Source organism: Thunnus thynnus, chromosome 6 (assembly GCF_963924715.1).
Source record: "Thunnus thynnus chromosome 6, fThuThy2.1, whole genome shotgun sequence".
NCBI classification, from domain to species: Eukaryota; Metazoa; Chordata; class Actinopteri; order Scombriformes; family Scombridae; genus Thunnus; species Thunnus thynnus.
Genome location: NC_089522.1, coordinates 8,154,848 through 8,169,091, shown reverse-complemented (window position 1 = coordinate 8,169,091; position 14,244 = coordinate 8,154,848). Strand labels below are relative to the sequence as shown.

At 38.6% G+C, this 14,244-nt stretch overlaps 1 protein-coding gene across 3 annotated transcripts in view; it reads left to right on the top strand.

Annotated features, from left to right (window-relative positions):
• Positions 1-14,244, top strand: part of ptpn11b (protein tyrosine phosphatase non-receptor type 11b) — a 42,392-nt gene that overhangs the window by 17,550 nt on the left and 10,598 nt on the right. For all 3 annotated transcript variants that reach the window (XM_067591513.1, XM_067591511.1, XM_067591512.1), the window contains exons 3-7: positions 9,245-9,439; positions 11,987-12,179; positions 12,295-12,414; positions 12,633-12,746; positions 14,082-14,178. In XM_067591513.1, the coding sequence (XP_067447614.1) occupies positions 9,245-9,439; positions 11,987-12,179; positions 12,295-12,414; positions 12,633-12,746; positions 14,082-14,178 (719 nt within the window). The remainder of the gene's footprint in view (positions 1-9,244; positions 9,440-11,986; positions 12,180-12,294; positions 12,415-12,632; positions 12,747-14,081; positions 14,179-14,244) is intronic.

Genomic DNA, 14,244 nt, shown 5'->3' with positions numbered 1-14,244 from the left:
TTTTTTTGCTGATCCAAAAAATGATCCGATCCGTGACTTAAATCTGTGATATGATCCAAACCGTGAGTTTTGTGATCCGTTGCACCCCTATTAGAGAGGCTGTTAGTTCTCTCTGTGCAGTTTACTCTGCCAAATGGAAAATAATCATTGTGACATTTACATTTTAGGCACTTTGCTAGTGTTCCAATCCACAATTATTTAAAGCCAGTCCAACTGTATAATGCTAACTGCCCGGACGACCAAAAGTTACACACAAACAGAAGCTTCAATACTCTTCTGTGACTATGGATTTAGTGGGTTTTTGGTCTGAGAATGGGGAATGACTATGCTGGTTTGACTGAAGGGAAGTTCACCACTAAGGAGTGGGCCTTAAAGCCTCCAAAATTCTTACCAATGGGTCAGCAAGTGATGCAACATTTTGTCATTGTGAATAGATGGCATTTAAACAGAAGTTGTTTTGTTTGAGTGTTTCTAGGAACATGTTAGATAACAGATGTGGAATGTATGATTTGGTAACATTCTGACACGAATTGGCCCAAAAATCCTAATTTGGGCAGCACAGCAGAGTGTGATGCCCTTTAAAACCTGTCATTCGTGCCCTTAAACCTATTTCTGTTAATCCCTTTAATAGAGCACCCTGGGGTGTTGCAGAGTATGTGAAATTTCTGGTAAGTAGAACTCAGCGCTTACGTGCTATGGTGATAACAGAGAGCAGGAAACAAACAGAGATAGAAGAAGAGAGAGTTTCAAGAGTGGCTCTTACTTGGTAACGGAAGCTTTTAAGGGATACATCACTTGGCCAAGCGCCTGGGAGAAAGCCCAAGCACATTTTGTGACTGTAGCTGTAGCTGGCATGGCGGCAGAAGCAGGGGAGAGGCTTTTGTGTACGTGTGTGTTTATGGGAGAGAGATAGTGACAGAAACAGAGACAGAAAGAGGAAAAGGAAACAGGGTAGTTAGACAGGCAGTAGCTTTGAAATAATGTTAAGAGTGAGGGACCTGTTAAAGCTTTGACCTTCACTGCCTGTGGTTTGTGTGTATGTGTGGTGCAGAGTGTCGTAAATCACACACACCACAGGAAGGTTGGTAGGGTGAATTGTAGCCAGAGTTTGTGGTCTCGACAGACTTAAACACACACACACACACACACACACACACACACACACACACACACCGAGGTCAAGTGGTCAGTGTACACTGCTTCACCACCTGCCAGAGAAGGTAGGTCACTTTCAAATAGGAGGAAGGAGGAAGGAAGCAGAGTTGATATTAAACTGATACTATTCAACTTTTGAAAGAAGAAATAACACAATCTTCATTTTAGGAATGAAAAGTAGAACTTGTTTAGTTGACTTCAGTTTGATACCCTCAGAGGTTTGGCCGATATAGCCTTACTTGGTCTGTCTGTTATGATTATGTTAGCCAACTTTAGATGGATATTGTTGTGTACTGTGTCAGTTTATGACTTTATGATTCTTTTCTACTTCTGCTTCTGTTAAACTGTGTTTTAGCATTTACCATTATATTTTATCACTTGTCTACTTGAAGTCACATGTCTCTTTTTTACCACTAGCAAGTGATTTGTACATTTGTTATACTAAAAATTAGATTATAAGCTAAATACATACTGTATAACATTATGATATTAAAGACGTCCACAAGGGACTTTTTACAAACGTTGTTGTGGCGGTCCTGTACTAAACAAAGTGTTAGGCTAAGTATTTGAAAACATCAGGTAATCTTAGAGAAAAAGAGTCATAAATGAATGTTTGTCCGTAACAAAACTTACACAACAGAAACATTATAGTGTTTTTCTTTCTTCTTTCTGTGTATGTATTAAAGTGTAACTGCACCTCTAGGTCTGAGCCTAACTCCACCACTGCGTCATTTTGAAAAATGCTAAAAAGTGGGAAAGGGGCTTAGAAGTGGGGAGGGAAGTTTTTTTCCCAGGATGGTGAAGTCATGACCCTCCCTACTCTGCCTCTGATTGGCTAGTACTTGTTGCCTTTGTTGGTTGGGTTGGTTAGGTTTAGGCATGAGGAGTGAGATTGGTTAGAGTTAGGGTAAGAATATCAGGGTCAGCCAATCAGAGGCAGAGAAGGGTGGGTCATGACTTCGCCATCCTAGGAAAAAAATATCATGGGATGAGGGGAAGGGCTGAGGAGAGTAGAGGAGAGGGGAGGGAGGGGGAGTGTGGCTGTGTGAGGCAGGAGGGCAGGAGTTGCTCAGTGACATATAATAATAATAATGAGAGGATGACAAACAGTACAGCGACATTTAAACGAGCCAGAAGTCATTTCGCATTTCATCCTGCAGCTCTTTAACTCTCCGGCTGTCTGTTCCTGCAGTTATCATCTGGTAAAATCTTGTTTTAAAACGTTAAATCGCGGTGTAACCAGAGCTGTTACTGAACCTGTGTGACCGCAGCTCTGCTCCACAGCGGACAGGTTCACGGTGTTATCGTTCTACCATTCATATAAATTTCATGATGTAGAAAACTCCCAAACAGTCGACTCTACGTCAGCAATGGCTCCGCCTTTTCAGGGCTGATTATACTATATTATTATATTTACGTTTTGGTGTGCGCTACCTCTTTAGCTTCATTTATACTCCAGAGAGGACGCGTACACAGACAGCTGCGGACACCGCGGATGGGTAGTTGTTCTGTTTACCTTCTGGGGTCTGCTTGGAGGACATGTTCCACACATGCACAGTAGATCACTGTCTACAGGAAGGCAGCGTTGTGATCGTGCGGACTGGTGCAGACGCAACACAGAGCCTATGGGTATACCCTCTGATAATAAAATTTACGTCACGTGGACCCTCATGGACACAGAAAGTATAATTTTGGTCTTTAGCCAATTTATTTTTTATTTTTTTACACCTGTATTAGTGAAAAAAGGAAAACAAAGATATTAGGTATGTAGTGTTTGCAGAAAGATTTTTTTGACACTGGTTGGCTTTTTAATTGCACTGTGCCAGATAAAGTCTGTAAAATGTAGAAAATATTGGAATACACTGAAGATAATTACTTAATTATCCTGCATCTACAGAAGTTATTCTTGGCTAGCATATTATGCTACCTAGCGTTTCCCTTCACACACACACACACACACACACTCACACACACACACACGCATATAGTGTCTTATCAGAGCGGAGGAGAGGCTAATTAGCCAGTCATTAGCCAGGTTTCATCTTGCCAAGGCCATTATGAGGGGGACAGTCACTGTGAATGTTCGCATTGTAATGGACGCTGAGGGAGTCTGTTGTCTCTCTCTCTCTGTGTCTTATCTTCCTCTCCCTGCCTCTGCTCCTCTTATCTCCACCACCTCTCTTCTTCTCTGGCCCAGGAGGTGAATAGAAGAAGGAGGGGTCGCACAGAGCCGCAGCTCAAAAGCGTCTGAAGGCTGAAGTCTGAGACACTAATGAGAGCTTTTGAAGGTTTTGAAAATGTAATCAATTCAGAGTTTCATGAAACTCAAAGAGGGGAAAAAGAGAAAGTTTGAAGCAGAAAAAGTTTGTCCATAATTTACATCCAAGTCCAACTCCATAAGGAGAGCAGCCTGGTCAAGTTTTTCCATCATTTTTCATGCTCTTTATAAACTCTAAAGACCCCGAGGAGGAATTTTAAGGGCAATCTTAAGAGAGAATTTTGCAGGGCAAATTACCACAGAGAGCAAATGGATTTTCTCCCATCCTCTGTATTATATAATGCTAGCCTGGGTTAACTAAGATGTTTCCACTGCAGCCAGGCTATTTATAGATTTACACAGTTGATTAATAGACGATTTTACCACCATTATTTGGATGTCAAGTTTATTTGTAGAAGCAAAATATTTCAACTACATCCAGTTGGCATCTTCTATACCAACATGTGTCAACAGTTTCTTATTTCCTGTGTTCAGTATGAACGTTGCATTCTGAGCTCTGATGTTCCACATTATGACCCAGTTTACACAATTTTTCAAGTCTGTCTTAAAACATCACTCAGGTGCCCATATGAACACTGGAAGAGGTTTTTCCTCGCTGTAATCATTCCTCCTGTTCATACTGGCTTAAAAGATCCCCTTCAAATGTGCTTTTAATGTAAGTGATGGAGACCAAAATCTACAGTGTGTCCACAGAGTCATTTTGTGCAAAAATGCATTTACAAGTTGATGTGAATCTTATATGAGGCTTCAGCAGTCTGAGTTAGTCATATCAAGTGGATATCTGCCACATTTACAGTCTGTTTAGCATCAAATTCCCTCTTTGTGTTTCCTCGGACAGAGTTTCCCTGTTGAGCTGTAGTGGAAGTATAATAACAAGAAGAGGAACTTTGGCACTAAAAAGACTGTAATGTTGAAAGATATCTACTTGATTTTACATTTGGACGGCTGGAGCTTCATATTAGCTTCAGAAAACTTTTAAATACATTTTTACACAGAAGGAGGACTGGATTTTATCCCCCATCACTTACATTATAAGTGCCTAAGGATCCTCTAATGGCCAGTATGAACAGGAGGAATGATTATGGCAGGAAAAACCTATTTCAATGTTCATTTGGGCTCCTGACTGTCGTTTTAAAACAGACTTGAAACACTGTGAACCCATCCTTTAACACCCTCAGCTGATAGTGGCATTACAGATGTGCATATCAGCAGGGACAAAGCCACAACAACCATAGCTATGTAGCATGCAAATGTTTGTGTCAGTGTTTCTGCTTTCCTGATCCGTACGAATACAGCAGGTATATGGTGTGTAACATAAACAATACACAACAACTGCACAAAGGCTACTTCTACTCTGTTGGGAAGTCAGCTGAAACTTCTTGTCACGGTACAGATACACTTCCATATTATTAAAGGTATCAATCCACACTGAATCCCAGACAGTCTCACAGAGACCCCCGTACTTTTTACTCTCCGAGTCTGTTTCTGTCGTGTTTAGTGAAGCGTCATCTGAGCAGGCAGCTGTTGAAATCACACAAATATCTCACTGTATATGTGTTTCAAACATATTATCGGTATCAATGAATCAATAAATACAAACACAGATTTCTTCCTGCGCGGCTGACATGTAAACTATTTTGGTTCAATAAATTTCTGCTGTTACTTGTTTGGCTGTTCAAATATCAACAATCTTTCTCCAGAATGACCGACTCTACCTTTAACTGTTATCTTTAGTTGGTTAGTGGAAAAGTTCATTTGTAGAAAAATGAGACAATCGTAGTGAAAATTGATGAAGAATAGTTATTACTTAAAGCTCATTCATCATGTGTCTGACCTTCCAGATCCAACGCTCACTTATCGTTTTTGATAATACTGTGGGGGTAACACCAAAGTCATACTCTTTCTCTCTCTTTCTACACATACCGACTATAAAGAAACATTTCTAAACGTCACGTTAGTGATTATACTGTATAAAGGCAACAACAGTTGATATATACAGACTGGCTTTGGGCTTGTTAATTGTTCAGACTGATCTTTCCCACCTGCACAGAAAGTAGCTATTATTTGGCTGTATCTGTTGCTAGTCGTCCATTGTAGAAGTTATTGTCTATATTGCTCAAAGTTTGGTCATTGCCATTGAATGAGGATATCTTATACTGCTATATAATACTTATGAATGAATAAGATGACTGAAAGAGTTTTTGGCTATCTGAGTTTGCAGACACTTCTCTTGAATTTCCAAACCTTCAGAGGTGAGCTGAGGAAATATAAGACTCATGAAGTTCAAAAAGATGTCTTCTTTTGATGATGCATTTGATGTACTGTATGTTGGGTTGTTCCATAAGGACAAGCTGTTGAGATGTCTTGATATCTGAAATTTTTCGAATTTAAACATACCTCCTTTAGGATTTAGGTTGAAAACCAGTGTAGCAGTCTGTCTGAGATGCAGAAGGGGAATTGAAATGGAGGCCAAAACTTTATAACCCTCAATTTGATAAGTGGACTGGATTTGGTAAAAGGGATTTCTCAGTTGTGTCAGGCTGTATTGAGTGAAAAATATTGTTTTGAATTGCTTCAGGGCAAAGCAAGCAATAATTTATATATTCTGGGCTCTGTACATGCATATTTATGTGCATTTTTGAGCAATATATTTCCCAGTTGTCCATGTTTGTGTACTTCATCTTATCAGTATATTAGTTTGTTTAGTTGAACAGATCTAAATCATGTTTATTACTAAGACTCCTTATTTTCAGGCTTTAGTGCTCTGACTAGAACGTTGAGAAATTTTTGAACACATAATCCCGCACATAAATGTGATCTGTTCGCTGCTCTGGCTGTTAAGCTGCAGCAGAAGGACAATGCTGTGTTCAGATAGAGAGGTGTGAAGGTCCATGGGACATTATGTACGTTTGTGCTTCTGCTCAATTGTTCCTATCAATGCAAACTAGTTCATAGGTTAATCAGGGACGAACATACCGTGCTTGTATCTGCTGCATTAGTTTTTTTTCCAGTAAAGCAGGATATCATTGCACCATCAGATTCAACATACACACACAATACAACCAACTTCACACAATGAAAACCGACTTGAATTCCACTGCATGGACATACTGCATGTATATTCTGGGCTCCCTCTTGACTTTGCTGAATGTTGACCTTATTTACAGTTTGATTTGTGTATTTAAAGAAATTAAAGTTTGTATTTTTTGCCTTTTTGATTTTTTTTTTTTTTTTACACATCCTGGTTTTATGTGATTATCATGTGAAACACAGCAGTACAGCTGTGATTAATCCAGCTTGTTGTTATCAGTAAATTCAACTAATTGTTAGCAGAATTTCAGAATGACAAAGCTCGTATTCCAGTCATGCTTTTTATAGGCAGATAAGCAGGCAGCTGAATACTTGAAATAATTATGCAGGATGCTGGTGAAAACACACACCTTGATTTGAAAATACTGAACTTTGGTCAGTAAAGAGGAACAATGTTGTACTTCTCATTGACGAGATAGAGGACCTATTATTTTATGTTGCATCCTCAACTGTGAAAGGCGTGAGAACTGTAGCACGTTGTTAATAAAGTGAGTACATGTGAGTTTTTGATCCTGCACACCTGTCAGTAAGATTTTCCGGGGTTCAAGAACTTTTTCATAATTGTTATTCTTGCATCCTCAACCAATAAATCTCCCTCTTGGATTATATTGCTGCCCATCTTTGAAGGTTGAGTTAATATCATGAATGGGATGACATGGAATCTAAATGTGGTCACATTTTAATTAAATGTCTGCTAGACATGTAAACATCCACAACAGTTTTGCTAACTCACATATTTGTTTAATCACATTGAATGTGACCTTTAAAAAAAGGTTTTTAATAATCAAATGGTTCTGCACAGACCTGTTTTGGTGCTCTAAACACTAATATGATTTAAACAAACATTTTAATAACTGTAGTACGCTCTGTATCCCAGTTTACTTTTTATAATTCGCCATGGCATGGAGGAATGTCAACGTTGTATAATTGTGGTTACATTTCTTCCTCCGTTTCATGAACGCATGGAATAAAAGACAGAAAATCACGTTAAGTAATCTGTCATGCATTGGAATAGAAAGTAGTGAGCCAGATCTGAGCAGGGATGATGCAGCCCTTGGCTCCCAGGCTGTATTTTTTCTGTAAAGACTGTCACATTGTAATAAATCCATAAAGGTTATCAACGTCTGAGAGAGGGAGAGCAGGGGAGTGAATGAAAATCTAATAGGATGTGTTTGGCTCATTCCAGAGTTAATGGTGTTAAACTCTGAAAGGAAAGGGGGCTTTGGCCCGAGAGTTGAGGAGAGGCCTTTAACAGGGCCATAGACCTGTGGCACCCTGCCAACAGCCACTAATAGAGCCATAAAGCAATTACCAGGAAACACTGAGACAGAGGGATGGAGGGAGTGAGAGAGATGGATTATGGGACAGATGAATAGAAGAGAAGAGACAGTCAACAGTATGTTTAGTGGGAGGATGGAAAGAAAGAAAAAAGGAATGTGAATTTCATGAGGGGAACGAGAAAAGTGATGCAGGGAAATAGGATTTGTGCCATTTGATACGACCATTAGCTGATAATCAGTTTGCAGAGAGAAAGAAAGAGAGACTATTGCATGTCAACCTGCAGATCAGATAGTAGTGACTGCCTGCTAACCCCCCTGTGGTCCCTACCTCTGTTTTATGTGTTATGTTTGTGTGTTATCATATGTAATATGTTTACAGCATGTTTTGATTATCTCTGCTAAAGAAACATGTCTGACGATGTCACTAGAGACGGAAAATGGAAAAAACAAGTACATTTAGTAGTCCAACCGCTGAGCTGCATCTCGTTCTTCACCTGCTCCCAGGCAGGTATCTTATAGAGTAGAAATATGTGTGGCGTGTCAGTGTGTGTTCCCATTTGTGTGCACCTATACAAACCAGCCAGAGGACTTTGAATATGCAAAGTGGTACCAAATGTTTTCTAGCTTATCAGTCTTTGAGCTCAGCAGCTGAATGCATTTCTGTTCTACTGTTCTGCAATCACGTTACAGCCTTTCCTCCAAATACATTAGATATGAAAACTACAGAGCATTAAAAAAAATGGGATGATCCCTTGTGAGAAGATTTATGCTGTTTTGTTTACAGAAGTCAAAGTGAAAAATTTTCAGGGTGCGATAAAATGGATCAGTAATTTTTAAGTCACAATGTCTTTGTAGTTTTTTCTTGCTTTTTCTCTCCTGTAATAGCTTGTGACTGTTTTTTATCATTCCAGTGTTGGCACAGATGGAAAAGGTCACAGTTATTCTATTATATTTAGTATATGTAACGATATGTTCAGCTTCGCGAGAAAAGTTCCTGTATTGCAGAGATACGAAGCAGTCAGACAGAATAAGGTAGATTAGTGCCAGAAAATAACACTTAACAGGAGACAAATGAAATAATGTCACCACATTGGCAGATTCTTTAATGTGTGTTTAAGAAAATGAGTTTCAGTCTTAAAATGGGAGCAGATGGCTTGATAAGCTGGGTATTTTTATAGTGTAAATGCATTTATAGTCTGTGAGTGTGGGCGAAAAAGTGTGTATGGTCTTGAATTTGTTTGTGTGAGCATATACTGTATGAGCACGTGTGTGGGTGGCTGTTTATGTGTGTGTGTGTTCAGTGTTTAAATTTCTGCAGGGAACAAGTGAAAAAGGGAAAATGCCAACAGAAAAAATTCTTCTTTGGAGTGAATCCACCTCTGTTGACATGCATGAAAAATAACTGAGTGACTGAATTCCCCATCTGGTTTTTCCTGCTCAGGCGTAACGATGAGGTGACCCACATTAAGATCCAGAACTCAGGCGACTACTACGACCTGTACGGAGGCGAGAAGTTCGCCACACTGGCCGAGCTGGTGCAGTATTACACCGAACAACAGGATCTCCTGCGCGAGAGGAACGGCCATGTTATCGAGCTCAAGTACCCACTCAACTGCAAGGACCCCACATCTGAGAGGTGCAGACGAACAATAACGCCCACACGTGCAAATAGGCTCACATTTGCATACAACTAAGAACTATTGTATGTGGTTAAATCAAATCCAGGCAGACAGATATATATATATATCTATATATCTATATATCTATATCTATAAGATACCTGCCTGGGAGCTATATATATATATATATATATATATATATATATATATACACTTATCAAAGGTCAGCTCTGTATGTTGCTCTTTTACCAAAACTCATTAAAACTGCATGTAAGTTTGTCTCTGACCACAGACAGTGAAAGTTTTAACTGTAGTTTTTACTGCACAGCTTCAAGTTTGTCAGTCTGTAAAGCCTCATCCTGTCATGTGAAGCAGTTAAACCACCTGAGACATGATATTAGTCTAGCTTTCAGTGCAGTGACAGCATCCTGTTATTGTCTAATTGCTGTTTGTGAGGCATTTTCACCCTGCATAGAATAAAACTAACTAACTAAACTCCCTGTAATTCTTGAATTTGTTTTGTGATATGAAAATTGTTACATTTAATATTATGCATTAAAGTTTTGCATCTTAGTGATGTATTTCCAACATATTGAACCTCCAGAGGCAGCTTTGACTATAGAATTGCAATAAAAGTCTCCAGGAGAACGTTATTAATGCCAGAATTAATATAGGAACATGTGAGATCAGATCTTCCTCATGTCTTGGAATCACTATAGAGCTGAGCAACATGTCAGAAATGAACATATTAATAAGAAGGTTTTCTCATCTTGATATGAAGTATATCACTATATGGAGATACAAAACATTATGAAAGTTAAATTTTAATGCAATTACATTTGTTTCACTGTTTCACAATGCATTGTAAAAGCGTGTAACACCTGAAAAAAGCATAAAGCATTTATATTTTTTTATATTACACTTACATTATACTGAGACTGAACCAAAACACTAAAGTTGCAGGCTGTAAAACTAAAACAATGACTTGAAACTAAAACACTGAGGGGGAACTGAAGAGTCGGGTGCTAATTCACATTACAAGTAGCCATTTGAGCCATTGTTGATATAAAAATATTGATTAGTGCAGGTTTAAATAACTATTTAAAAAAACATTTGTTTAGAATCATTCATTTAAACAGCATAATATTGTAAAACATTATTACAGTACAATATTATCCTCACAATGCAATTCCACTAATAGAAAATTATAGTGAATTAATGACCAGACTCCAGCTAATAAACTGTTTAACAGAATGGCAATAGGGAAGAAAAAGCCATTAGTTTAATAGCTACGTACCTGTACACATACCATATGTACACACACACACACACACACACACACACATTATATTGAGATTGACCTCACATCCACATGCATAAATAGTGGCATACTCCCAAATGCATCTTCAAACAAACTAGTGGGTGGCGCTGCAGTTTTTGTTTATGCTCACCAAGTATCCAGACACGTAACACCCTTCCAGAGAGTATACACAGGTTGGACACAGCTATACACTTCAGCTCCCACCTACACAGCGTCTTTGAAACGGGAGAACAAGCCAGCTGGTGCATTAATGCCGGGAATTTAAGCATGCACTCACATACAAACAGGAAGCATTTTGTAAAGCTATGTATTTGTCTCATTCTTTGCTATTTTCAATTCAGCACTTTTCAGTCGTGTCTATGTTTGGTAGCATCTCAGGTTATGTATGCGCGTTCCCTTCTTCTACACATCTGCACATTGCAATGTGTACTGTATATCTTAGTTTCTATTTAGGTCTAAGAACAACTTGTGATCTATGGTTTTGGTTTGTGTGGTTTTTCCATTCTACATACGTCTCTTGTCAGAGCCTCCTACATGTTTTGCTCACCACACAGGAAAAAAAACGCAGAAATGCAGGTTTAACATCAGCAACTGAGAGAGGCTGCAGCTATGTAAGAGACACTTTAATTCTCGAGTAGGAGTCTACGCTCATAATACACATATAGATAGACATTATGTTAAACCCTAAAGAATGGAAGTTTTTCCCTTGAGGCGGGAAGCAAATCACTAGTCCTCCCCCTCAGTTGGTCAACTTTCTTTCTCAACTTTTCTCACTTGTGTTATCTTGATTTGGTGTCTCTTTTTGCTGTTGAGATTTAGCTGCTAGCTTCACCTTGAAAGACACTGAGCTCACTACTGACCCATTTAACATAACCGAAATGACATCACTGAAAGCTAACATTAGATTGGAGGGAAATTCAAGTTTTCAGGTTTAAATGAAATGAAATTCAACATCATAAAATTGTAGCATAATAGTAATTACAAGGTGATATCAACGATTATTCACAGTAATAATCTAGGAATCTATAAACCAAGTTTTAAAATGTAAGATCAGGATTTATTGTTCTTAAAATGTTTAAAATATTTGTTGATTTTTACAGTTTTGAAGAATTGGCACAAATCATGTTATCATGTTTCAAGTCGCTGGTTTGCATGTTCAGTAATTCTAGTTGTCAATTTGTCAATGAATATTGTCTCCAGATTCATAGAGTATGTTTGTGTGTGTTCTCTCGCTCATCTCCAGATGGTACCATGGGCACCTCTCTGGGCGAGATGCAGAGAAGCTGCTCACAGACAAAGGCAAGGCCGGCAGCTTCCTGGTTCGGGAGAGCCAGAGTAAACCGGGCGACTTCGTCCTCTCAGTTCTCACCAATGAGGAGAAACATGAGAACGTGGACCGAAAGACCAAAGTCACCCACGTTATGATACGCTACCAGGTACCTCAGCATACCTGTGGTTGAGTCACATATTTTCAACCATGTCATGACGCATTTTTGCACTCAAGGATTTACTCAGACTTGTTGTTGAACTGTTTGATGTTCATCTCCACAGCAGGACGGTAAATATGACGTGGGCGGTGGTGAGAGGTTCGACACCCTGGCTGACCTGGTGGATCACTACAAGAAGAACCCCATGGTAGAGAAGAGCGGCATCGTAGTGCACCTCAAACAGGTATGTAAGAGACATGAAACAAATAATCTAAACAAAAGCATCCAATCTAGTGAATCTTTTGCATACGGTATGGTGAAGATATTGATGGTGTTGCAATACGCTGCTTAATTCAAACCGCATGAAAATGTTATTGACATACTTATGCTTTTTAAATTTAGAATAACTTGTTTTGTTATGTTGACTAATTGAATCTCCTTGTCCCGATGTGATAACGACAGCCCTTTAACGCCACAAGGATAAATGCAGCCAACATTGAGAACCGGGTACGAGAGCTCAACAAAGTAGCAGACAACTCTGAGAAACCCAAACAAGGATTCTGGGAAGAATTTGAGGTATGTAGCCTTAAAAATGTCAGCGCTAGATTCATTTCCTCCAATCATGATTTCAAAAATATATGGGAAAATTTATATAAATAATATATAAATGTAAATTAAAATTAATCTTGTCAGTCATTTTGGAATTCTAGTCATTTTAAAGGCTCTGCGTTCAACAGTTTTATTAAATGAGGCTTCAGTTAAATGCTGGATGAATCAAGTCATATGTACGAGACATAATTGGGGAAATTGATTCGACCAAACTCTTTGAGTGCCATCTTCTCTGGTGTGCAAAATTTTCGCCACTGGTGTTTTAGGATGAAGTCTCTAATAGCTCCTGTACAACACACCCCTTGTAAAACAGATGTTTGTTCTGATGTATTTTCCATAACAGTAATTTGATTTCTTCATAAATGTCATATAAAATGTCTATTTCTGTAGGCTTACATCTACAGTATGTTTTTTTCCCCAGTGTTTTATTTGTTTTCTTGTCTATTAATGTAAATTCAAATGTATTTATGCGTAATGATGTCGGCCAAAGCTGATATTGTTGTGTTCTCTCATCTTCCTGTTTTTGTTATTCTCATGCCACCAGATCATAAATGATCAATAAATAAATATGACAGATCATAAATGTAAATCATTTCTATCAGCGCATAAAAGGCAATCAATAATGATTTGGTGTTTACTGGCACAACACCTGGTTTTAACCGTTAAGGGTTGTCTTGTTACTGATGATTGTCTGGTTACCACTTATTTGATAGCCAGCTCACTGACTGCAATCTTTATTGAGATCATACAAATTAATTCAGAGTGTGTGAGCAACATACCATACATAACTTTTATGCTGTCACATAGATAAGATGAACCATGTGAGTTGTTTGGAAGGCAGTTTAAGAAAACAGTGATAAGATATGAACTAGTCTATCTGGCTTTGCGTTGATGACAGGCCACTAGTTTTATGTATGACTAAAAAGATAGATAGATAGATAAGATAGCTATGCTGTAATATATTGAGATATGCAGCCAATATAAATATATGTAGCAAGTATGAAGAGCTTTTTTGTGCCCTGGATGCATTTGAATATCTAAGAGAAACAGCTTCTCTCATGTGTCCAGCCTGAACTCTAACACATGCAGTTTTTACTGTTCTCACACTCCAGGGTGACCTCTACTGTATTCAAGGCCCATTACACTGTACATACACAGAGCATTGATTAGCATCTAAAAGTCACAGTCTTAGTCTCAAAAATAGTAGTTGCATGATAGTGGATATTGTTTTGTTTGGTATTTCTTTTTATTACAAATCATCTAATTTTCTTTCATTTCATTCTTTCATTCGGCATCTATCAGGTACTTCAGCAGCAGGAGTGCAAACTGCTGTATCCCCGGAAAGAAGGCCAGAAGCCCGAAAACAAGAGTAAAAACAGATACAAGAATATCCTCCCCTGTGAGTCACGCAGCAACCTGCCATTTCCTGTCTCTCCAACTTCCTGTGGAAAGAATGACACAAGTA